This window comes from Bactrocera tryoni, chromosome 1, assembly GCF_016617805.1.
Source record: "Bactrocera tryoni isolate S06 chromosome 1, CSIRO_BtryS06_freeze2, whole genome shotgun sequence".
NCBI classification, from domain to species: Eukaryota; Metazoa; Arthropoda; class Insecta; order Diptera; family Tephritidae; genus Bactrocera; species Bactrocera tryoni.
The window spans coordinates 74,916,899-74,944,053 of NC_052499.1; the positions used below are offsets into that span (position 1 = coordinate 74,916,899).

Below are 27,155 nucleotides of genomic sequence, written 5' to 3' on the forward strand. Positions count from 1 at the left end.
ATGTATGTGTTTTAATTTTAATCATTAATTAATTATATTTTTTTATTTATAAATATTTTTTTGTAGTTTTTATTTTCTTAAGTATTTTAAAATTTTTTTAACTATTTGTTGTTACAGTAGAGGCCCGCTATTCCGGATCAATTAAAACCGGCCCCTATCCGGAATATAAGGAAATCCGGATTACCAAAGACATATCAGAACTATGTATTATGCAAAAATATTTATAAATTTCTGTTTGTTTGTTATAACAAATAATACACATGTTCCAAAAAAACAAAAAAAACTTAAACCAATAAAGCATAAAAGCGAATATAGTGAATAATAAACATGTGAACCGGATTAGAGAATACGGATAGAGAATGTCGGTCCGGATTACAAGGGACATAATCGAAATTTTGAGTTTTTTAACCCTGTCCGGATTACAGTGGAATCCGGATTAGGCCATGTCCGGATTAGCGGGCCTCTACTGTATTTAAATATTTTACATACATATATTTTTTAATTTTATAAATTTATTTTGTTTTAAATGTTTTTATATATTTTTTTAATTCTTTTTGTTAAATGTTTTAATATTTTTTTAACTATTTGTTATTAACTATTAAGTAATGTTTTTTATTTTGTCGCCTTACTTGCTTTCGAAAAGAATTGTATTCTATCGGTTTTCTAAATTTCAAATTTTGTTGATTTTTCCAAAATTCACTGAAAGATTTAACTTTTTACTACATACTTAATTAGCAAGCATAATTATTATTTTTACATTGTATATATATTTTTCAAAATTTTTATTATTTTTGTTTTATATTTCTATTTTAATTTCCTTCTCGCTCTCCATTGGTTACACGTTACTTCTCATCTTATTTGCATTTCTTCCTAACTGTATACTCTATTTGCATTAAATTCAATTTCAATATTAAGTTCTAACCCAGCGTTCAATTGTGAGAGTGTCATTGTTGTTATTGTAATTTTTGCGTACGAATTTGTATAAATAACTGCCTTGGAATAACCAATATAATCCATACAAACATAAATGTGTAAGCCTAATTCCATTAAAAATTATATACATTTAAATACTATACCTATATACATATACCCGAAAACTCACCACAACACATAATGTAATACATAACTCACAACTTAGTAACTTATACTTATACATACATACTATGAATATTGCAAAATGTTTTTGAAATGTGTGTTTTGCTCTACTTCCTTTATACATACACACATACCACAAATTGATATTGTAATGATGAACGAGTTAATGTTTTTTGACTGTGTGTTTTTTCTCTACTTTTTTTCATATACTCGTACTCGTTTACCTACATAAATCAATCATATGCATATCTATATGTATACCTGTAATCAAATCAAATCCAAACAAAATCGTAATATTTAATGCGGATCAGCAGATATACAAACTATTATCCTGGTACAAACCTTCATAACTTTTATTGCGATTAACTTTCACCATTTTTTTCTCAATAAATATTTAAAAGCATTTTTCTATATACAATTTATGCATTTCAGCAAAGTCTGCAATAGCTTTAGTTTGACCTATTTATGTACATACTTATGTTTGCGTGAAGTTTGCTTTCTACTTAGCTGAGCTCAATCACTGTTCAAAATCAAACACATTATGGCTTAAATTTATGTTTTGCGAAAAAAATCACCCGATAATCTAATAAATCGAATAATTAACACCCTTTTCGTAGCTTTGAACTTTTAGAGGATTTCTCTTAACTGTTCTACGGTAATTTTCAAATTTATTTTGAAGCTAATATGTTTCGATAGAGATTTAGATTTTATTATAACACAATTTTTGAGAGAGACAAACTCAATCAGTCTCCTCTGCACACTTTTAAAGTATTTTACTTGTAGGTGATGTTACGAAAGCTCATATCTTATAAAGAAAAGTGTGCAAAACTTCGTAAGAAATGCAATAAAATAAGCTTTAGAATTTTTTCGAGGGACTAATAGGAGAACTCACTAGCTTTCTTTCCAAATACCGATGGTGTAAAGAAGGAGAGTATATCGTAAATAACAACACAGAACGTTTAGGATAAAAGTAAAAAAGTAGTGAAGTAAGAAAGAAAGAAGCAAGCAAAGTGGATAAATATCTAATACTTGTAACGGCTGATACAAGTAGGGACACTTTTTCCAATAGCTTTTATTTTTTTTGACAGATCACGCGTGAGTCGTGTCTAGCTGGGTCTCATCTGGAACACTTTTATTCATCTTGAGACCCAGCGTTCATAACTGAGATGAAAATATAGTATCCTTAGCTGAGAGTGTACACCAAGACTTTGGAGAGTCGACTGACGTATGAAACGACTTGGCGCATTTTACGTCGAGATCTTAAATTAAAAGTACAGTTTGTGTTCGAAATGAATCCGCTCGACCATTCTAGGCGACATCACTACGCTCTAAGAGCTCTTGAAAAATTCCAAGAAGATCGATCGATTCGAGTCATGATAACTGACTATTAGACGGCGCCATTTTCCACACATCGCATCAATCAATGGTTTTAATGAGAGAACACTTCGGTGAGCCGATATGTTCATGTTTTGGTCCGGTCAATTGGCCACACATCGTTAGATTTTTTCCTGTGGGGATATCCAAAGTCTATGCGGACAATCCCGCAGACAATTGTAGAAACAGCACACATTCAATATTGCACTAAGTTTCTTAAGATCCCACTAGAAATTGTTCGCTTTGGATACCACACAATTTATCAATCGCTCAAAAAACGCTCGTTTCGATGGGTTGAGAGAAATATAAAAAGAAGTGCTTCGAAACACGTCTATGACATCGCGACAGGTGATGAATCGTGGACAAACGAATCCAACAAAAGTTATTCGGCACAAAGCACTTCTAAGCAAGTCGTTGCCTGTTTTTTGAAAAAAATTGGATATGTCGCAACCATACCTCTAGACAAATGCTTAATAGTAAAATCTGAGTTGTACATCATCATTTGTTTGACAGTTGTCCTTCAAGAAATCACGAAAGCCAACCACCGAAGGCATCAGTCTTAGATCTACATATAGATCTTAATAGAGAATATCTTAAAAAGCAATAAAACGTTTTCCATGTTTAGCATTTGTTTTTTTCTCTAAGCCCGAAATATAGAAGGCAACCCTAGTATTAATAGTTTTAGAGCTTAGCAGTTATATAGACTGACTTGTAAACGAGCTGTGTTCATAACGATTAATATTTACTTAGGTTTATCCGCAATTTTACTAGTAAAGTATGGAGAGCTGTAAGGAACAGCATCCTTCTTCAAGAATTAGTCAATATATCAGCACATTTCTTCATCTACTGTAAAATTAGTTGATCATAAAAAGCTTATAATTCAATTTTGCATGCATTAAGTGTATATACTAAAATTTGCAGTTAAACACACATATATATAATGAAAATTAAACTTTGTGACAATTTTAATCAGACCTCGTAAATTGCTCATTTAATAATCACCCAAGTTTGATATGTCTGACTTTCATTAGGGAGTGGGCATTCAGACAATTATTCAAGTTAACAATATGTTCTCTATCGAATTCGCTGATAAAGCTGATAAACGGTGACTAATCAACAGGACATACTAATGTAAATGATGAGAAAACGGACAGGATGTGATTCGTTAGGTAAAACTTGAAGCTTCCAAAATATAGACAAATATATTTATTTTTTCTAAAAACTACTATTATCCAAAAGAATATATAGTATATTCGTTCTTAGATTTATTGATCTAAAACAAAGCTATTACTGAACTTTTCACCGATACTGGTAATATATTATATTATGAAGTTGATAGACTGTCCAAACGATAGTCTCTCTCAGCATAGTTTGGAATTTCTTCTCACCAGAAGCAGCTTATATGAGTATGAGTACATAAATACATATGTATATTGTCAAATTAAGCAACTACCCGCTTTCTTTTCTCCGATGAGCATTTACGATCTCTGATTTAAACCTTCAATGACACTCTAAATCCCATACTTTTTATATTTTGCTTCAACAATAATTATGTTCTATATATTTTTTAATAATTAAGAGTTACAATTTGAAGTATATTATATTTATGAGTATGTATACTGAGTTCTCTTTGTGGCTTAAAAATATATTTTTGAACACACGCACTAAGTTTTTGGTTCGTATGTTGAAAGTATTTCATAAAAAAAATACGAGTAATTCAAATTACACAAAACAATAAATTAACAAAAAGTTTATAACACACCACTATCGCTTCTACTCAAATTTTACTCTCTCATTTTCCTTTTCAAAATTTTTCTCTCAACTATGTACATTTTATATAAATTGGTAAAATCGCCTAAAATGCTTTCAAAAAATAAAATAAATATGCAAATGCAATAACAAACTAAATCACGCATTGACGTAACCGTAAAACACGCAACGTAACTGCAGTCGCCCAGCGTTTTGTAGAAGGGATGTTGTGGTCGCATCGCCCACCACAAGATAGGCGTTCACGCTACGCACAAATTCATATGTCAATTCTTAAACGTCAAATAATGTCAAAACATAAATGTCAAATGAGCGCACAGCATAATTGCACAGAATTCACCATGCGTAAACGTAAAAAACTCACCTCACTGTACAAGAGCATAAAGGTGTATCATATTTACAAAAGAGAGAAGCAATGATGGTTATATGAAATGATTTGTATTGTAACGGTTGTAAACATTAAAGCGCAAACAAACATAACGTAAATGTGGTTAACATAAACGTAGCCGCCGCCAGCCGCTTTGGTAAGTAGTTAAGTGTCAAACTGCACAGCACACAAGCTGTCGAACGCCGCTTAAGCAACGTACAAGTGTAAAAGACAACGATAAATTCAATTTTTAATAAAAATAATTAAAAAAAACTAAAAATAGTTTCAAAAAATTTTAATTTTTTTTTGAAAAAAGCACAAAAAATAAAAACTCTGATTTGCTGCTGGGTAATGCTGGTATTGCGTATACATAAATAATTTTTTATAATTCATTCCTCTTTATTGCATAATTTACTTCTATTTTTGCAAAATATTTGTACGTTTTTGGCGAAATATTTGATTTTTCTCTACTTCGTAATTCACAGATACCACCAAATACACGCGTACGATTGCAACTTGAGTCAAAAATATTATACGGTCAATTTTAACGCCTTTGCCGAGTAAAATAACTCAAAATGCTAACGAAAACCTTAAACCAGTAAAATACCGTTAACGTAACTAAGTAACAAACACAAACGATCACTACTCACCACACGATACTAACAGTACAACGTTTAGCGAGTCGCCGCTCTCTCTCTGCCACTCACTCTCTGTCTCGCTTTAAATGCGCGCTTAATTCATTGCAAGTACTTACCACAACTACTCTGGTTGCACGTTTCTCGAATTGGCCGCTTCTTCTTCTTCTTCTACTTCTATATAATTACTTTCACTCACTTATCGTTTATTTGTAAATAAATAGAAGGTAAAGAAAATTGATAAAATTTTCGCATTTCTCACGCCTGCCAAATACACCGCTTTTCTAGTGCTAACTCTATATATTTGCTGCATAAAAATTTTAATCTTACCATTTTATAGTAAATAATTATTGAAAAGTAAAAATATTTAAAAAAAACAATATAAGTGCATGTAAATTTATAAATATTGGAAAAACACTCGTTCAGCTCAAACACATATATTTCTAGTTAAATTATTGTAAATTTTCTACTCGTAGCCGTTGTAAAATATTATAACCTCACTTTGTCGGCAGGCTTTTTGGCGCTTTGTCGTTACACCGTAAATCGTAATGCATATTTCGTAACCCTTCGCGTTTTTCTTTGGCTTACGCAGTCCTTTTGCATACCTTATTATACAAATAAAATGTCTGCCTCACTCTCTCTATATCTCTCACTCCGCCTATCTAACCACGCTGTACGAAGCTGTTTTCTTCTTATTACTTTATTTATACTTTTTTCTTGTGATTCCATTACGATTTAAACATTTTTGTTAGAACTTCGATTTCTCATCAGTAAATCAGTAAAAATTCTAATAACTAGATGCATATAGCATACATACATATTTGTAACTATAATACATATGTATATTGTGCGAAAAGATCATACATGACCTTACATATGTATGTGTACGTAAAATATTTGAAATAAAATCACATTTTTAGCTAATTAAAAATAATTCACATAGATTTTATAAGGGTGAGTTTACATGGAGTCTGGTGTAGTGAAAAACATAGAGAGGGAGTAAAACTTACTCCAACAATTTTCCGTTAACTTTGAAAATTTATTAACACAAACACTTTGTACTCTAAAAGTATGCAAACTCACCTTAAAATGCATAGAAAACATTATAGAAAATGTACACCTTGCTGAAATTGGTTCGAAGTATTCTCAAATAAAAATAAAGCTAAGAAGAAGGTCACAGCGGTATGACAGATTTATGTCTGTCTTAACATTAAGATCTTTTGAGGTGAATAACTTCTGACAGTTAGATAGAAAATAATTGAGGTTCTGAACAATTCCAGCAGCTTGCTAGGCGCGTTGGAGGTGATGTGATCACTGTCCACGTAGATAGATCCAAGGACCTTCAGCCTGCTTCTACAAATTGCTGGGCAATCTAGGAGCAGATGTTCGACAATATCCGGTTCTACGGCGAAAAACCAGCAGTTTGCTCAATAAGCTAATGTCCATAGTTGGACTAGTGTCCCAGTATAAGGCGCGACAAGGAGACGGAATTTGTTTCGGGAGAAGTTGATCATAACTCTAAACCTTGAAAGGTTGTAACCTCTTAATAGCAGCTTGGCGTGGCGCATTCCTGCCGCCTACTGCTAGTCGCGTTCTTACTCTCGCAACTCCTTTATGGTGAGAGACCCCACCGCAGCTCATTGCCGGATATTTACGCCTCGACACCCAAATCAGGTGTACACAATTGCAAGCTGTTAGGCGGTTCAGCCTTCCCATACACTCTTCGACTAATAGCGATTTGACTTCATAAGCTGAGATCGCTTTTAGTCCAGCTTAACTTTCGCTGAGTATAGCGATAAGCTGGTTGCGATAGTTGCATTGGAGATTAATTTCTACACATTGACTTATAGCAAAGACTTCTGCTTGAAAGATGCTCGGAAAACTTCTGCTCCAATGCCTCATTGTACCCCTTGCTTCGAATGCCATTGTATGTGTGCAACTCAAGGAGCTCATCTACTACATGGCTCCATAGTAGGGGGATAGAACTCCACCCAGTGGGCGGCCCCTCGTAGTACCAAGACGAATCTGTTTCCTTCACACAGTGGTTTCAGGACATTCTGAATACTTTTTTGGATTCCATAATCATTTTACAGATCTCTTGAGTTTCCTGATGCAAGGCCTAGTGAAAAGAAATCCATTGCATTGAATTTTAGTTTGGGTAGTTGGAATGTTCTCATTTAAGTCAAATATGTGGGGTTTTGTAATTAATTTTGGCACGCTCACAGAACCCTAGCCCTATGAGGAAAAATCTAGGACAGTCGATTTTTACAAGTTTTTCTTGAGGCAATTTTTCATCAACAAATTTATTCGTCGGGGAACTAATTCTGCTACGGACTTGTAAAGTGGTTGCATAATATTTCCCAACAAAGCTCTCGAAGCCTCTGGCGAGTAGCTAGCTTCATCTCGAAAAGTTCACCTGGCATTGTCCTGATGCAACACAATTCCTCTCCTATTGACAATAGCTGACCGATTCTTCCTTCCTTCAGACGGTCCAATCGTTAACATTAGAAGTTCGAATTAAGAGAACAGTAACTGTCAATGCCGTCAAACACATACCAAAACCTTCCTGATCGTCAATATTCCCTTGGCCACCGCTTTCGCCAGCTCTGCAAAGTTCGTCCACAATCGAAAGAACTAAAGTGAAGCGTTTTTATTTAGTTCCTAAAATAAAATCAAAACTATTTGTCAAATCAAAGTAATTTGTCGTTCTTGAACAAGTGATCCTTTACATAACCTATATCAATTTCAGCAAGGTCTGCATACATTTTATAGCAATGTATCTAAATTCGAGTAGAGAACTCATACCTTGCAATCTCTTACTTTACCACGAGTCTAATAGCATTACTTTTATTTTCCCCAAAACGTACATGTATGAAAAACAAATGTAACCACAATAAAAAATTAGATGGGGTCGAGGTCCTCGCCACGGATCGTTAGCCGGTCAGCATCCCACCATTATCGATTATCGGACGGGATACATAAGGTCCCATCTTCGGTCACCATCTGGCCGTGTGAGATGACTGATATGTCGCCGACTGGATTCCTACTCAATCAACAGCAAACACAACAACAACAACATCCAGCACACCAACAACATTATGCCGGCTACTCAACATCATCGGGCGCACACTCGAGCAGCCACAGCCACAGCAGCAGCTCAACGACACGTGCGCCACCGATTGGCAGTGGTGGTGGCGGCGTTGGCGGTCGTCTATTCCCCTACTTCGGTGGTGAACACGAACGAGAGCGTAAAAAATCCGAAACGTCATTCTTCAATTTGGGCTTTCGCCGCAAATCGACTGTGGTCTACTACGCTTCCACTGATTAAGGGGCTGTGCACAGCATAAGCGTTGCAGTTCAGGCACTACGACGACGCCGTGACTTGTTGACACACAATCATAGAAAGTAAGGTTAGGTGGCGCTTGTGCAGTGTTGCTGAGCAAATCATGAATTTAAATTACGAAAATGAGGTTTGAATTTTAAAAACGAAATACGAGTATAAGAATTTATGCAATTAACAGCAAAAAAAAACAGAAAAACAAAAATTTTAAAATGCATATTAGTTAATAAATGTGTATGTTGAATAATTATTAAAAATAATGCATTATTTTAGAGTAATCCATGTAATCAGTAAACACTCAAGAGCGCATAGAAAAATGTTGAGACGAATTAGTGCTGCGGTCTAAATATGAATACTTATAATGTAATTAATCACAAAACATCACCTTTGAGGTGGACTTACACACATACAACAATAAGAAATTGCACGTGCACACATACATACGTAGATGCATATTTGTGGCCACAAGACACGAGGCGAAACTAGAAAAATATATTTTTATGAAAAAATTGCAATTTTTTTTTACTTGTTTCACTAAAATTTCAAAATAAAAAATTAAATTATTTTTTTAAATAATTTCCAAATAATTTTTCGAAAAAAGAAAGTTTAACTGTAGCGCCTTGAGACCACAGTTATGCATAAAAAACTAAAAAAAAAAACATTAAAAACAAATAAAAACAATTCGAAATTGATTCTGCTCAATTGAAAATCTCGTAGAGAAAAAACAACAATAAATTATAATTACTAAACAGTTTTAAAACACTTGCATATGCCATTGTATAGCAGTTCTTACTAATGTTTTAATTGTGACAAATGTATTCATTTAAAAACTTTTAATGAAAAATATGGCTATAAGATATTTAATAAAACAAAAATATAATTATAACACAGTTGATATTTCTATGCGTTGGAAAAATAAAAAAAAACTGAAATTTTTACTGAGAACTATCTAAAAGCCATTATGAATGCCGACTCCAAAAGAGAGCGCATAAAGTGACGAGAAGACGAAATGTGACACGAAAATTGTTAAAAAAAAACTCGCAACAGAGATCACCTAACGATAGTCGATATCAAACCTCAAAAATTTTTTTTTTTACCCAAAATAAATGCAAGATTCGAATTAAATAGATTTATAATGTAGCAACTCCCACGGTGGTTTGAAACGGCCTCAAATCTTATAGGATCCGACTTTCTTAGAAGTTATAAACCAAATTTTTGAACTAAATGTGTTAGAATTATATTTTTGACTGTATTCACCTAAGTAAGTAGGCAGAGTGGCTGTCTGATGATGAACCTAGGCCTTTAGCAGGCTCATTGTGATACCATTCGGACTAACATTCTCTCAATCTACTGGCTCCTCTCTAAACCACGCCATGCTTCTGTTGAAGTTTATAAGTATGAAAAGTTTTATCTACGCAATTTCCGAGATGTCGACAAGAAAGCCGCTACTAAATGTGGCTATTATTTTCCTATGTACAATATTCCTTGCAATCGCATAGAAGATGTTTTACAGTCTCCTCTTCTTCTACTTCCTGACAGCTACTACAATAGTCGTTTTATGGCGTTCCCAATAAGGTTTATCGTTAAATAAAATGTTAGATCCACTAAAAATCAAGTTCTTCATGCAAATCCGTAGGCAGTTTTCAACCAATCTTATGTTGTCAGGTATTTTAAGGAGCCTAAAAAAATGCAAGATATTGATTTTGTCGCACTTTATCTTGATTTCAGCTTTCACCTGGCCTGTTTTAAGCCATTCACTTATCTATAAATTCTATTACTTGTCTCCACCAACTTTCAGTTTCATAAATAGGAATATTTCAAAATCTGGGGCCCAATTATTCAAAACGATGTAACAGACAGTTGTCGGAATAGTAACTATTATACTGCTGAAAAACTTAACCAAAAAATAGACCACTTTAGAACTGATTTTTTTAATTGTAGACCTGCCCAAGCTGATATAGAGGTCACGCTCGTAAAAGATCAAAAACACTAGAAGGCAAAATATAATTAGTAAAATAATAAATATTAAAATATATGTATATCGACCACTTTGATATGTATTTTTCATTTCAAAAACAATTATGATTTTCCACGAAAAGTTAATCACAAAAGTGTGCGACAATACGAGCTTGTTTGTTGTTAAAATCGATTAATCGATATACATATTGTTGTTAACTCTTAAAAATTCGTTAAAGTAGTCAAGTTTATTTTTCCTATGAGTTTATATATAATTATGTATGTATGTAAGTGATGAGGTGTAATCGTATAGTTCCATGTTAATTAACTGTACTTGTATTGTCAACACGTATTTATAACTAAAGAGTACATTTTAAAAATAGCGAAGCAGTAAATATGTGAGAAAATTGTTCAATTACAAAAACAAATACATAATGTTATAAGAAATATGTAAAAAAATATAAAATGAATAACGTCGAAAATAAATAATAACTAAATGGAAAGTTGAATACTGTTTTTTTTCATGTGAGAAAGTCAAAATTAATTGTTAAAACAGAGTTTTTAAAATGCTATAAATTCTCACAGTTATCGATGTGACGAGAAAAAGGCACTATGCTGGACGAAGAAATATTAACTTCGGTTGTACCAAAGCACCCTTCAATAATACAATAGATTCCATACAAGAACTTGATGTCAACCGGTATGACACATGTACATACATACATACATGCTATAGAAGTCCGATCTGAGTAATTTCTTCGAGAATTGTACTGTTGCCTTCAACAATAATCCAAGTCAAATTTCGTGAACATACAACAATGTTTTCCATTCAAAGACCTCATTTGGTCTGATATCGGCGATTCCGAAAAGTGAGCAGTTGCTTATTGGAAAAATCTCAAAAATTTAGAGACCTTTTGGGTATTACAAATTTGTATCATAGTTAATATACGCCGTTCTTCTTCTTCTTCTTTATTGGCGTAGACGTCACTTACGCGTTTATAGCCGTGTTAATAACAGCGCGCCAGTCGTTTGTTCTTTTCGCTATTTGGCGCCATTTCGAGATACCATTACAGCCGGAGGACCTGTTCTCCACCTGATCTCTCCCACGGCGAGGAGGCCTTCCACCTTCTTTGCTTTCAGCGGCGAGTTTTGAATCAAAAAACTTCAATGTTGGAGGTCCGGACTACGTCATTGCCTCCGCACCATAATAGCAGGACGGGAATAATGTGGCACTTATAGAGGCCTTTATTCGTCGAGAGAGGACTTTACTTTTCAATTGCCTACTCAGTCCAAGGTAGTACTTGTTGGCAAGGGTGATTCCGCGTTGGATTTCAAGGCTGACGTTGTTTTTGGCATTGATGCTTTCTCAAAATAGACGAATTATCTACGACTTCATCTACGTGTGAGCCCAGGCGCGAATGCGATGACTGTTTGTTTGATGACAGGAGATATTTCGTCTTGTCCTCGTACACAATAAAACCCAACGATTTGCTTTCTTATACAGGCTGGAGGAAACAGCTGTACACTCTTATAGATGCTTCTACTTAATCATACTTTAAAGTTAGAAGCGTTTAAAAATTAACGATCAATTTAAAAACTTATTTCAAACAACTTGTAGAATATTATCTTAATAAAATAAAAACAACAAATCATGCCGCTATTTGAACCATGTCTCTCAAATCACCCGCAACTTTTTATAACCTCAAATTAAGTAACCGTGAATTTCTAACACACATGTAGGTAAGGGTCTACATATTGGAACTTTTACTTGTGCGAAATTTTGAGAAAAATCACCGCCTTTGTAAACGCCATAATAAGCATAGATAACCTTGAGAAAAACGTTTCATTTGAGAAAAAATATTCATAAATTCAAAAGCAAATAAATTTTTTAATTAAAATTCAAAAACGCTTTAAAAATATTAAAAAAAATACATATATTATAAATCAAAATTTCGCCAAATTTATAAACAAATTATATGGATATATAAGCGGAATACGAAGGCATATCCAATTTGAGAATTGAACGAGAAAACGAAATACGATTTTTGTGCAGTTTCTTTGGTGTTGTTGTTTTGAGCGTTTTTTCCTGTATTGTGTTTAAAACAATTGTTACAAAAGAATCAATGAAAAAATAGTTTTTTTTAACAGCAGAGCAGCTTCAACGAAAAGAAGAAAACAAATTGCAAATTTTCCTTTTAAAATACTACAACTATCTCTAATTCTATTAATATTTTTTTCAAATCCTCTACGCCTCGGCGTCAAAGCCATTGGTATTCAAATCAAAATAGCGCACGAGAACTTTAACTAAACTACATACACCAACGTTTTCAGAAAACATCTTTATTTAAGCATTTAATTTTATAGAACAAAACTACAATTAACAATCAACATTTGTGACAACCGCTTTGGAAGAGATTTATTTTAAGAAGAACAAAATGAATAAGTACGGTAAGTGTTTTGACATGATTGCTTTAAGATTATTCTACGTTTATGGTTTATATTTCCGTGCAGCGGAAATTCAGAACTATTAAATGCAATGTTGAGGTTATGTGATATCTATATCTCTACAATAATCTCTCTACTATAATCTCTACAATTCATAGTTTATTATTTTAGTAGTAAATATGTAAAGTAAAGGTATAGCAATATTTGTTCTCAAGTGGTGATTTTTTCAATAACGATTTCTTTCATTAAAAAAAAAAAAATTGTCAATTTTTTTCGATTGGTAACTGAATACAAATAGATTGAAAAACGCTAAAAATTACCAAAATTTAAACAAGAAACACATAAAAAAGTATATGTCCCAAATACGACAAGGATTAAAAAATATGTTCGTAAGCAATACTCCCTCAAGTAACATAAACGTATATTGAAAACTTACGTGAGCTTAAGCGGAAATGATGACTGCCATTCGCCAAGTTTTCAAAATTAATTTGGTTTTAGAAATTTTTGGTTATTTTATTCGTCAATATTGAAGTGAAATAACGTTGCAATAAACACTAAAAACAAAGTTATTGAACAGCGCAACAAATATATTTTTTGAACACGACTGTCTTGGAAAAGCTCTGTCCAAGTTTGATTTGTCTGAAAACAGTAAAGTTTGTAAAATTAAATTTATACACTCATATTCATATATACAGAAAAATTGAAGTCGTGTTATTTGTTTTATTTGAATAAACGTTATTAAAAAAGCACAATTGTAAAGTGGAAATTTCGATCGCACTATAAATTTCATTTAAATATTAATTACATTTACATAAATATTAAATAACCGCATTATAGATTTCATTTAAATTAAATTTCTTATTTCTTTATTAAAATGTGAGCTTATTTAAATTAACTAATTTCAAATGTTTGAAACGTTTGAATCTCCACTCTTTGACAAATTATGAAAAGGTAAATAGAAACAGCTGATAAGAAGCAAATAAACGCGATTTCAGAGTTGTAAAGACAAACGTAACTTTTTCATATAAAAAATAAAGATTGTATAACTCTAAAAAAATTACGGAAATACAAAAAATTACACGACTTCTTATGATGATATATTTTTCAAGTAATTACAATACGAGTGTTCCAAAAACAAAGCTGTAAATACATATACCTGTATCGGAAACAGCACAATTAGTCGCATTTGTTAATTCTTTGCTGCCAAGAAAATTCTACCCATAAATACCTTTTAAATATACGTACAAAAATAAAATATTTCCGCAATATTAGGTACTATAAAAAAATACATAAGCGATATATTTATTTCAATGATTTTATTGTACTAAAAATGTCTTATATTTTTTCATTCTTTTCCAAGTTGATATAAAAAGTTTTATGCTTAGAATTACAATGATGTGAGCATGCTCTGTGTAAGTCACGATATGTAAAAAATAGAATTTGTCTATCATTAAAAGTTTAGTTTCTTCAAAATGCCTTGCAAATAAACGCCAGCTTATTTCATTTGTAAATATATAATTTCATATGCATATTTTACATGAATTCAATTTTATAGAAAAAAGGTATATACTTATTAATTATTTTTTAATTACGATTCTCGTTAAAAAGGCACAAGAAAATACATATAAATATGTATTAGTTTACGAATGAATGCAAATAGCTAAGTGTATTTCTTATAATTTATGTATTCGAGTGGTTTTTATTTTTCAATCACTGTTTTGGACGGTTTCGGATTTGCACAATGGCAAGTCAACTTTTTGATAAAAAAAAAGAAAAAAAATAACGAAAGCTTAGATGATATTCAATATAGCTTAGCGAAACATTATTGTGGTTATAAAATTGACAATTAAAAAAATATATATTCATATATGTAGATATTCAGTTCATAAAAATTCAATGATATTTCTTCCAAAACAACAACGACAACAACATATGCACATTATAATCATCTTCATATTGGTCTGCTTGTGCATAGAGCACAGCTGTGTGGCGCAAACAAAGGCCGCCGCATGTTGGTGGCGCGAATACAATAGATCACGGAGCGCATCTTCAGAAAAAAGCAACGTAACGTGAACTAATAAAAAAATATAAGCACTGAAGTTTAATAATAAGGAAAAGCAGCAGGAGGAGGTACCACCTCAACGCTCATCACCGTCCTGTTTGTCTGTCTGCTAAATGCCCGCACTGCGCTGAGCGCTGACTATGAAAAATGTGTGAAAATATTTTGCTGCAAAAACGTTGGTCACTAAAGGGTACGTGCAAGCATTTATGCAGCCACATAATCATGCGCAACGTCTTCGTATTTTTTTTTTGGTTTTATATGTATGTATATGTAGGTATTTTTTTGATATCAAAGTGCTGCAATGCGCCCGATTTTTTGTGACGTTTCAAAAAAGTAACGGCGTTTTTGCCGGTCCAAGTGTTGAACTGGTTTTTTTGCCAATGCATGAAACATAACCTCTAGCGGCAGTGGAAAAAAGGTTCTCAGGGTGTAGTCGCAAATAATAAAAATTCAGGCACATTTGATAATCAACTAGAAAAAAATTAATTCATGCAAAAAATAATGAAATATATAGAAAAACAAAGATAGAGGCCACAAGAAGGAAGAAAAAAATATTAACATAAATGATGCAGCAACACAGGAGGCCACAGCAAAGCACAATAAAAAGCGTCTAAGGTACAAAACAACTGCGGATGGACGGACGGACTGGCGATTTGGCATGCCAATATGCGCATCTTTGTGGACAGTTTATAGTAATGCGTACATAAAAGGGTGCAAGCCAATAACAACAACATCAATGGGCACACTCAACTTTGATCGCCTCTGAATGTCTAAGACTTTGCGACCACAACGTTGAATAGCGTGGCCAAATAAAAAAAATGAGCGCTTTTCAAATGGTTTAGTGTGAAGTAAAGCAGTAAATCTCCATGTGCATGTCCATGAGCGGCAGCAGTAGTGTCATCGTACTGTATAATGAGGCGTCTTAAGGATAGAATTCAACCCTTTTGGGTAGCTCTCAGTCTGCTCAACTCAGCGGAATATGGCGCGCGAGAGATTTTCGCCAAAAATTGTAGCGTGTGGAGAGAGAGTGAGGTAAGTTTAGTTTTTGATTGAACAGGTTTTCTTTTATTGCGATTTTGTCGCTTTTGCTACCTTGTGTAGTTGTTGTAATTTATACGCTCCCTCTGCCAATTTATGTAGTTTCAGAAATATTTCGTCCGTTGGCATTTCCGTTCTTTACATTTGCTGAGTGTAATATGAGCGCTGAAGGCGGAATAAGACAACACTGTGTTGTTCTTGCTACTTGCTCCACGAACATTTGCGCTTTTCTTGAGCTATGCCACCACGTCTTTACTGCTTTACGGCTAGCTGTGGCTTCGTTTCCCGCTGTCTCCCCACCAACCAACTAGCTATTATACAACAAATGACAAATAACTAGATGCATTGTAATAGATTATGTCTACAACTTAATCGCCTTGGATAAATGATGACACTGTTCACTGCTCCTCACATTACTATCATTGTTGTGCAGCCTTTGCTGATGCCATTGCTACATTGTTGTTGATGCCAACATTTACCTATGCTGCTCATACCGCAGCCTTGTTGCTAGCTATTTCTCTTATGATTTGCATATGATGTTGTTGTTGTTGCTGTGGTCATATAAAGGAATGTATGAGTTGTCTTTCGTATTTGTGTCATTTGAGATTCCTGATTTCTTAAACACAACAAAAAATATATAATAGTATAAGTATGTTTGGCATTCGCGCTGCTTTGGAAAAGAGATAATTGCATGTTTGCTGCTTTCTTAAGCTTTTTGTTATCAAATATTTTTACTTACATACTAGTACTTAAACGAAAATGGACGAATTATTTGTGTACTACTTTTTTGTAAGGCGATGCAGGGCACTTGCTCATGTAACAACACCGCCGCTAGCTCGATAGCCTGCTCATCTAAACTTATACATTAGTACTAGCGTCAACCCAAGCAGTGATACGAGTAGTGAGGTGGCGACTTGAAGGCCCGATGCACCAGCTAAACGGCAGTGGAATGTATCGTAACGCGATTGCTTATCGGCTACAATATTCTGGTATTCAGCTTCTACCAATTGACCATCGTAATAGGTGATCAAATCTTCAAATGGATATTCGTAGCCTTGTAGACACTCGCATTTGTAGCCACCAGTTTCATAGCCACGACCCATAATGGGTACACACTGCAAAAATTAGAGAGGAAAGTATGGTTAGAAATAATTAGAGGTTATGAATACTTTAGTAATATATTTATGAAATCGATTTACTTAAATAATTTTTACTTACATATGATGTGAGATCATCACATTTGTGTGTATTTTTGAAAGCATTCGGTTCATAGTAGGAATCGGGGCATTGATTGATATCCAATTGCAACATATCCATAGAGACTGCAACGACACCCCTACAAATATTTCAAAGATTAAAATTTAATAATTGGTTAATATAATATTAACTTAAATTTCTGAAGTTTCCTTTCTTAAATAATTATGCTTTTATACTACCCTGTGCGATAACTGTCACTCTTTATTTTGATCTGTGTGCAAAGGGTTCTTTACATTGTTTTAAAAATTGTCTTAATTTTAGGGAAAATATGCAGTTGAGTCAAATTTAAAAAAAAAATCTCATCATAAAATAGAAATAGTGATCAGTATTCCTGACAAATAAGACCTTAAAATATGTCAATTCAATTGCATTTATGTGCAATATTGATGATGTTATCAATAAAAAATAACTCAAAAAAATATTGTACACCTTAAAATCCGAATAAAATATATCAGAATAACCGGTTATACAATTAAAAAAAAAACATAACACCTAACAGCATATTTGTAGTTCGACAATTGTTATTGAAATTAGTTTAATACTTTGCCCCGACTTTACGCAGTGCACTTGCACAAGAACTCTATGATTTTAAGGTGACAAAAGAACGCAACAAAGAATATAACTAGAATAACTTATAGCTGTCTAGTCATCTGCTAATCATACAAATAGCTCAACAAACATCCCCCTTTGTACAACAATAAAACCTCACAAAAAAAATAAAAAATCCGGTTGTCCCGCTTGTGCGTCAACATCCTTATTTCAATACCAATGTTCACTTCTACTCACTTGAATTCCAGTTTCACTTTAAGGCTATCCCAGCCGAAAAAGGGTGCCGCGTAGGTCACGAGCCATTTCTTCACATAACCATTACAGTCAAATTGTGGTTGTGCCCAATAGCCGTGCTTCAAGCTTGCCGCACGATATGAATTCGGATAATGTTCATATTTTTGCATAAATTCACCTGTTTCGTTGTGACGCAACTTCATTTTCAAATAGAACGTTTCTAGGTCATCAAAATTTGTGGACCAACGTTGTTTCAAAAACTTGAAATACTTCTTTTCCGTGTAGATTTCGTGCGTTTTATTCAGGCGTGCTAAATCTTCGACTTTGAATTTACGTGTATTCAACTCTGTCTTGTATGCGTGTGGTGCAAAATATGTGCGGTTAGTGAATTTGTTGCGTTCCCAGAGCATTGAAGCCGACCAGACCTTTGTGTCGCCCAGAACAATGGCCAGTGTTTCGCCGATCATTTGATCTTCGGTCAGCGGTTTGTCGGCCACACGTTTGCCGGTATATACTTCATTGGGATCAGAGATCTATTGTTGAGGGGAAATATATAAAGGGGAATGTGTTAGAGTAGACGCATAAATAGCAAATTCATAGATATGTAGCGTATGTAACTAAGTGCTCGTTTAACAGTTCAATGCGAGTAAAACTTGTTCTACTGGCCCTACGCTTGCTGCGCTCAAATGCGATATCTAACATTCTAATTTCTGTCTTTTATTGTGCTTTTATTTGCATAACATGTTGATTTTTAGGATCTTCATCAATTGTTTTTGTACTTTAGTTTTAAAACTATGCAGGTTTTACACAATTTTCATTTGTTTTTACACTCATTTGCGCTTTCGACAACGTCATTTGTTGCGCCAACTTGTGCAAATAAAATTGTGGCAAACATGTTTTTCTGGAATTATCATACTTTTTTCCACTAATGATTTTAGCATTTTGATGATGTTGCTTTGACACTGAATATTTAATTTTATGAACTTTTCAAGGCGACAATGTGCCTGTGTACTCGTTGGAAATTTGAGCAACTTGAATTAGGCGTGGAAAATCATAGTTCACACTTGAAGGAATATTCATAAAATTTAATGATGTTACTTTGGTAATGCAGTTTTTCGAGAGACTCGAAACAGCTGTTGCGTAACGGATTTTGAAAACTTGATATGTTACGGTTTAAAACAAGGAAGTCAATTACAATATTAACTGTCCATAAACTGACGAGAGAGCCAAGATATACAAATATTTTAAATAATTTGTAAACATAAGTAAGTCAGTTACCTGTAAGAAAGCGCTAACAAAATTCGCCAAACGTACGGCCATTTTAGCTTCGTTTTCAAATTGTTCCTTAGCACCGTAACCCACATCACCACGCAATATCAGATCTTGGGGATGGAAACTAGATTCGAAATGCAATGAAAATAATGCACTCTTAGAAGGAAACCAATTTAAATTGCTCACTCACTTTTTACACGTGCGATAATTCACGCCATGTATGAATTTGAGCACTTGATCGATATTAATATGTTCCTCATGCAAAGCTCGCGAGCCTGTCGAATAGTTGCGATATTCCGGATGTAGATCCAAATATTTCTCACGCACGTCATACGATTCGCGCTCCCATTGAATTGGCACCTTTTGCACCCCTATGAACATAAAAAATAGAGTGGTCAGTAGCGGAAATGTTGAAATTATACGTATGAACATTTTGCCAAAGCAAGAACAAGCGACCTTAGAACGCACGTATGACACTATTGCATTGACAATGACATTTTCAACACTTACATCCAATTTTGAGACAATCATAATCGTTATAATATTGCTCTGCCGACGCTCGTTCTACTATTTCACCCAGGTACGGTCGCCGCACAACGTTCGGTAATCGATAACCGGGCTTACAACGACATTGGTAGCCGCCACGTCGGAAGCCCCAACCGTGCAGCGGCTCACATTCTGTAGTTTCTTTTTTACAACGCGCTGTGTTGGCGAAATGATTTGGCCCCTTATTGCCCTCGCCCTTTGGACATTGATTTATGTCCAAACGCTCGAAATCCATTTCCAGCACGGCAATGGCAGTGTATCTGAAAAAAGGGTGGTATTTTAATATTTGTATACGATTAGCAATGCAGTTATAATTGCTGGTATTTACTTGGGATATTCAATGTGTCTGAATTGTGTGTGTCGTGGGTAAATATCTGCAATGGGTACAACCGCTGAAACAAGCCACTTATTAGAACGACCACAGTCAAAGTAAGGGCGTGTCCATTTCACTGGGCCAGGACTTTCATCAGCTCCGGGTGGGCCGTGGAATGTAAATGTTTCGTTCGTATTGTTCGAATAGCGTATCTCAACTTGATAGGTAGTTTTTGTGTCGTGTCGCCCCTCTACATCATCGGGTAGCCATGTCTTGTACCATTCATTTATTTTATACAAGTCGGATGTGTAATCCTTTGATTTTGTATCTGGCAAATGCGCACCCAGATCTTGTACGTCGAACGTATTCCAAGTTGAAATCTTTTGCAGATGTATAGGATCGTTAAAATCATCCAAACGGAATGTACGTGGCCCAAAACGTGGGAACGTCTTATTGAAGAAACCACGATAGGAGGACGTATACGAGCTATTAGGCGCAAAGTAAATAGCAGAGGCGTTTATGTAGGGATTAGCAGACACATCTGCCACAGTAGACAAAAAATAATACATCATGCCAGGATCGTAGGTGTCATTTATAGCTGGTCGTATAAAACGTGACTGCAAAATATAACTCCAAAAGAAACTACGACTCATAGCCATATTGTGCAAATGAAGCAGTGCCGTCCGATTGGGGAATATCGGATTGATGTTGATTTCCTTGATATCCGGCTTGTGCGAAACTGTGTCCTCCGGCAAATATAGATCACTCACATGTTGTATTGGACAATTATCGCCGTTTACTTTGTCAAATCTGTATTTTATCTCGTCAAAAGCATCGCGTTGCTGCCATTCAAATTGGGCGAACACACCCACCACCAGCGTCAGCAGAAACAAAGTATAACTTCGTACTAAAATCGATGATTTTGCGCTCAACATGTTGGCGCTGACTTTTAGCAATTACTTTAATTACTTATTTCAAACTGCGGCAGTTGTACAAACACAAATTATATTTAAAATTTATTAAAAACAAAAGTACAAACACAAAAATACAGCACCCACAACAAGACAGATTAGTAATCCAAGCACTTGTCGAACTACGCCCTGTTAAAGAATGACGTGGAACGAAATGGAAACGAAATAGTGAAGCAAGTGTCAGCGCACAGTGTTGCCGTCAGCTGTAAAATTGTTTTAGAAACGGTTATTTGAAATCAAAATAGATTTTACGGCATAACATTTAAAAGAAGTATTTATAGCGAAAATTAATAGTTATATATACAATAATATTAAAAATAGAATTATGTAATCATTACGATATATTAACTTTGTGTAGTACTGCAATTTTTAAAATATTGATGCAAATAAAACGTATGTCTTTCACTGCGCAAATATAACGGCATCAACACAGGGTGGTTTTTGTTGGCGAGCATGTGGCCATCAGCACTTTTGTGTGTTTGTGTTACGTTGCCAATAGCCGAACTATTTTGATTACTTTTTCAAATTTGAATGTTAGAATGGACGGAAATGCAATACATCATATGTATTTACATCTATGTACATATTATATAATAATAATAAAGAAAACAACACAACTGATGTTTCTTAACATATTTGCATCGCAGATCACTTCTTGTTTTATGCTTTTATGTATCATATGTTATTGCTAGGATATATGTACATAAACAAATTCACCATCATTTTTGTTTTTATTTTTAATATGCCTGCTACGACGTTTATTGTCTCCTTTCTTTATTTTATTGTTTGACATTAATGAGTGAAATTTTATTTACTTGCTTACGAATTTTTAAGTGCATTTCTAATTATTATTTAAGCTTGTTTAGAAGTCAGTAGAAATAATAAAATCTTATTAAGTTGAAGACAATATGTATTTATGTAATTCTTTTGTTGTGAATTCGTGAAATATTATCGAGAAAGTTTATTATCGCAATTGTCTGACAAGGACGCGCTTATTGGTATATAGTAGTAGAATCTTATCAGATTGTTATAACCAAGAGTATATTTCCTTTCTATAAAATATATGTATGTACTCAAACCACAAAATGCTCAAATTGCTCGCGATGTTTTACCGACGGGGTAAGGGTAAGTAGTACAGTGAATAAATTTATATGAAAATACCTAAATTTTCAAATGCAAACTACCTACTAATTAACACAGGGACAACGTCCGTTTCATTGAGTCGGGTCTACGTAACCGGGATTGATCCGAATGTTCGGCAGCGTTTCCCAAAATTGCTTAAGAAATGTTTTCTGCCGCAATAACAACAATTGGACAACAAAACCGATATAATTTCAAGTTTGTATGTATATCCGGTCAATAGTTGTCTTTAAAGTTTTACGGAGAATGTTGTAAAACGTTTTTATTTATATGGCTTTGATAGAGAATTGGACATCAATTTGAATTGCCAAACTAATGTATTAATGTTCCGACTACCCTTAAAAAAATTGATCTATTATAATCTCTGCAACAAGTTGCAAGTAATCAAGCCTCCAAAAAAGTGAATAATTTTTAATATATATTAAATTATTTAATATAAATCGAACCGGGTGACAGTACGACACTTAATATATTTTATTTATATGTGTTTTCCACCATTACACCATAATTTTGCATATAAAAGTGTTATTGTAATAGCATGAGGACCTCTGTGTATTGTTGTTTCTGTGGCTGCCAGTAAGCCAGTTCAATTTGCAATAAAACGCCTCCGCCAACATTTATAAGTAGCGACAATTTATCGTATCGAAAAGTGTCCTCAAAATCGGATAGCAAACAACAAATACACACATCTATATAAAATGTATATTTGTTTGTATGTATGTATGTACTCTGTTTCTACGCTGTGCAGCACCATGACTTTGGCAAAACGCCAGCTCGTTGAAATTGATGAGGCACCGCGACTACATGCAAACATGCCGGCATATTTCTATGTATGTATGTATGTATATATGTTTATGTGCGGTTTGCGTATCCGAGGTGTCAACTGTGCCGGTATCGTTGGTCCTGCGGAGCTATTATTTAAATCACGTCAAATTTATGCACTGCACCAAAGTCAGAACGAAAACCTAAAGGAGTTATAAAACAAAAACAAATTGCTCGTAATATCATCAAAACAAATGGCGAAAATACCCCTTACGACGCACATATACACACATGCATACATGCAAAAGTTTCGAAAAACCAGGTCAATTACTTGGCAGCGCTTATGTGGTAATGTTATTATTGTGGTTGTTTGGTGGCTCTTAGCGGTAGTTAGCGCTCGCTGCTCTGTTGCCGGAGACGACCGCTCGGTGGGCACTGTTGCCCCACTAAAAACTTCACTTCCTGGCATTATCATCAAATGTCAATCTCTGACCATATCGCGGCCGTGACGGCCACAACAACAATAACTATGCATACAACAGAAACAATGATCAACGTCAATCCGCTGAATTAGCAGTTTTAGCCACTGCGAATTGAGGTTAAGTAACTGAATCAGCTGCAGCAGCTGTTGAATGGTTGCGAAAATTCCCATATGAGGGAGAGAACGTGTTTTTTTTTTCAATTTAATGCTATATCACCTGCTGATGCCGATTAGCGGGTAGAGAACAAGTTCAGATTTAAGTATACTTACATATGTATGTATATTTGTTCGGTAATTGGGTGCCCGTATCAATTTATGTACTGGTACTGTTACTTGGTGTGCTAAAAAGTGTATGTACATATTAGAAATCTCTAATTTGCAAGCAGACTACTAAATTGGATCCTTAGTTTTATTAAGAAACTCTGTGGGATTTATACTACTATAACTGTTCAGTACGAAGCTTTCTACATCGATTGAAGTAAGTCTATGGAAAACGGCTCTGTTGTAACTCGTATTCGCGAAAGTAGGGTTTCGAAAATATTACTCATACGTATAATATTGAGGAATATTGCTGAGTTTACAGTCCTTCGCCTAACAAAATTCCGTGACCTATCCGGTTATTAGACAGAAGGCCATAAAGAAAAGACTGGGTCCCGGGGGTGATTGTAGTTAATTGTTGAAGAAAAAATCCACCCTGTGAACGCCGAGCCTAAGAGAAATTGTATCCAAACTTTTCCCCTCTCTCTCTTTTACTGCGAAGACCCGTTTGTCGTAGGAATGAACTATACAGTTAATTTCAATTATTTACTGATAAGTGTAATTAAGAAGCCTTGCAGCAACAAGAATTCTAAATAAAAACTGAGGATCATATATGAATAAAACAACAACAATTTATTTTGACCTGCACTAAGCCGCTGCTGTTAGTGCCACTCAGCGCTATTCGTGCAGAACATATGAATTTTTATTTAAATAACTATTGTGTTGGGTCATAATTGTTTTGCCTAAGAGCTTGTTCACTTCGGGCATAAAAGAAAGGGTGCCAAACACTAATATGTAGATTCATGTGTGCAAACAATGGCAGATGCGCCTCCGTTAGGTGTTCACATTTCGGCTACTGTAGACTTTTCCGGTTGTCTGAACCTTCGGGCTACACTCACATATACACACACACACAAATATCTTCACACTTGCGCAAATAGTGAAGCACATGAATTGTGTTATCCTTTATATTGTCGTAGGTCCGTAAAAGTTCACTTGTGCCGTGCGCTGTTTTTGCGGCACACACACACACACTCACACATATGCACCTTGCTCCTTGTCCTGTTATTCTATACTTTATTATTGGAGTGTAGTTCAACGTTTGGCTTTGCATGTGTGCAAGTGTTTTTGTTGCAATGCGGCGGGTTCAAACTTGCAACTGTCGTTGCTTCAAATTTTACCCTCTCGGCCATACAAAAATAAATATGTGTGTACATATATACAAATACACGGAGGAGTATCCTATATTTTCGTTACGGAACAGTAAAAAGTGAAAAGGTTTGCAAAAAATATGTAAAAAAGTTATCAACTTGTTCTTTGTTGTACACAAAATGGCAAGAGGTTACGACTAACTGGCTTGTTGACAACTTGCAACATTTAGGCGACTCAATAGTAATTGAAGAGGCTCGCCGAATATTGATGTTGTGGAATATATACATATGTATGTACATATATTCTTATTGGATATTATTTATTATTTAAAAACAGTTAGGCAATTCACAACCTGTCGTAAAGCATCGTAAATTCGTAAAATTATAAAAAAAACAAGTGTAAAAATTTATAATTTTACGATTTTACGATGCTTTACGACAGTTTGTGAATTGAACAAGTGCTATGCTCAAAATTTATATAATACAATAATAGCATTTCTACCATTGTTGCCTTCCGGGAATCTAGTAACATGATAATCCTTATCTGTAATTGCTGGAACTGTAAGTTTCACCATCATAATGTGAAGCTAGTAATCAAAAATTTAGTAGAGAAGAAAAAAAATTGCAAAATCACATTCCCGAGTCTCGATTCGGCCGATACAGCTGCAATTTTATGTTCGATATTTGTACGAAGTTCATTACTCGTCGCTCGCTTGTTGGTATAGACCATAGGCTTGACGTAGCCTCACAGGAAAGAGTCTAATGGTGTCAAATCGCATGATCGAGGCAGCCGATTGACTGAGCTTTGGTGAGATAACACTTTCACCAAACTGGGTTTTCAATAAATCGATTGTGGCATTCGCTGTGTGGCTTGTGGCGCCGTCCTGTTAGAACCATATATGGTCCAAGTCCACATCATCCAATTCGGTCCAAAAATGTTTGGTTATTAAGCAGTAGCGATTCCCATTCACAGTAACGTGCCGGTCTTGATCAGCACGGAGGAATGACGCCGCCGGCCCATAAACCGCGCCAAACCGAAATTTTTTAGGGATGCAATGGTGACTCATGGAGTACGTGTGGATTGCTGTCTGACCAATAACGCATATTTTGCTTATTGACGAAGACATTCAGCCAGAAATGAGCCTCATCGCTGAAGATGATTTTTCGATGATAATCCGCATCATTTTCAAGTTGTTGCCCAGCCCGATTCACGAACTTACGATGATTCTGGCGGTCAAGTGGCTTCAGTTCTTGAGTCAGTTTGATCTTGTAAGGATGTAGGCCAAGATATTTTCGCTTCCGTACGACGTGTGAGAGACTGGGCCTTCCTCAATTGATGCGCTAACGGCAGCAATATTCCCTACACTACGGACACTTCTTTATCTCACTGGCACGGGAACATTTTGTACTGTGCCTGTGGATTCAAATTGTTCTACCAGACGCTCAATTGTTGATCTGACAGGGCGATTATGGCGACCATAAATTGGACGTAGCGCTCTTAAAATTGAGGCCACTGACTTCGAATGTCGGTAGTAAATTTTAATAATTTCGACTCGTCGTTGGATCGTATATCTTTCCATGATGAAACCTTACAAACCTTACTGAAGGGAAATGTTAAAAGAGTGGGAAAAACATGGCGTACTTTGTTGTCCCTTTCAGTCTACTTTTGTAGCTCTGTACTGAAAAACCCGTATATGGTATATATATAATATAAAGATTTTCGAATTTCCAGTTGACTTTATATCGGATATATCAGCCGAACAGTATGTTTTTATGCCTAAAATAGTCCCAAATGGATGAAAGCTTTACCTAGTCCCCATATAACCAATATTAGGGTTTTTGAAAATCCGGCGGACTTTATTATATGATTTGTGATTGTATCTTAATGAAACCTAGGGAACAATTTTTTTAGTATGTGGCATGTTAATAGTTTGTGGTATTTGCAAAAATAGATAAAATCGGGTCAATACTACCCCAACTCCCACATATGTATATATGTATATATAATGATTTTCCTATTTCTAACAAACCTTGAGGGGGTATTCTACTCTAGAATTTTGAAAAATTCGATTTTTTTGTCATATATTTAAAGTTTAGTCCCTTAAGAACATATCCTCCAAAGGATTTTTAAAAATTAAAATT

The 27,155-nt window shown here is 34.6% G+C and overlaps 3 protein-coding genes across 26 annotated transcripts in view; 2 read left to right on the forward strand and 1 right to left on the reverse strand.

Annotated features, from left to right (window-relative positions):
* The window catches only part of LOC120782269 (putative thiamine transporter SLC35F3), a 35,292-nt gene extending 24,595 nt beyond the window's left edge, over positions 1–10,697 (forward strand). For 2 of the 10 annotated variants that reach the window (XM_040114516.1, XM_040114474.1), the window contains one exon: positions 8,144–10,697. In XM_040114516.1, coding sequence (XP_039970450.1) covers positions 8,144–8,566 — 423 coding nt within the window. In that variant the 3' untranslated portion in view covers positions 8,567–10,697. Of the gene's footprint in view, positions 1–1,406; positions 1,430–4,419; positions 4,761–5,088; positions 5,350–8,143 lie in introns of all 10 variants that reach the window. The other 8 variants (XM_040114456.1, XM_040114464.1, XR_005706243.1 and 5 more) reach the window with 7 other exon arrangements.
* A 1,805-nt stretch (positions 10,698–12,502) lies between these two features.
* LOC120766367 (heterogeneous nuclear ribonucleoprotein R) overlaps positions 12,503–27,155 on the forward strand; it is a 146,714-nt gene continuing 132,061 nt past the window's right edge. For 4 of the 15 annotated variants that reach the window (XM_040091816.1, XM_040091864.1, XM_040091873.1 and 1 more), the window contains exon 1: positions 22,155–22,346. In XM_040091816.1, coding sequence (XP_039947750.1) covers positions 22,289–22,346 — 58 coding nt within the window. In that variant the 5' untranslated portion in view covers positions 22,155–22,288. Of the gene's footprint in view, positions 12,983–22,153; positions 22,347–27,155 lie in introns of those variants that run through there. The other 11 variants (XM_040091801.1, XM_040091856.1, XM_040091809.1 and 8 more) reach the window with 6 other exon arrangements.
* LOC120766357 lies at positions 14,281–21,327 on the reverse strand. Its single transcript, XM_040091790.1, has 7 exons — positions 20,266–21,327; positions 19,902–20,197; positions 19,582–19,762; positions 19,398–19,515; positions 18,123–18,652; positions 17,298–17,415; positions 14,281–17,194 (listed from the first exon to the last, which is right to left on the reverse strand). The coding sequence occupies exons 1-7, from the start codon at positions 21,183–21,185 to the stop codon at positions 16,928–16,930; spliced, it is 2,430 nt and encodes an 809-aa protein (XP_039947724.1). The 5' UTR covers positions 21,186–21,327; the 3' UTR covers positions 14,281–16,927.

What these genes read in the sequence shown, in the direction of transcription:
- LOC120766357 (XM_040091790.1), bottom strand. Translation starts at nt 21,185, where the DNA reads ATGTTGAGCGCAAAATCATCGATTTTAGTACGAAGTTATACTTTGTTT. An exon ending in AGACACATTGAATATCCCAA is followed by an intron (nt 20,198 to 20,265) that starts GTAAATACCAGC and finishes CCCTTTTTTCAG; the next exon opens with ATACACTGCCATTGCCGTGC. An exon ending in TGATTGTCTCAAAATTGGAT is followed by an intron (nt 19,763 to 19,901) that starts GTAAGTGTTGAA and finishes TTATGTTCATAG; the next exon opens with GGGTGCAAAAGGTGCCAATT.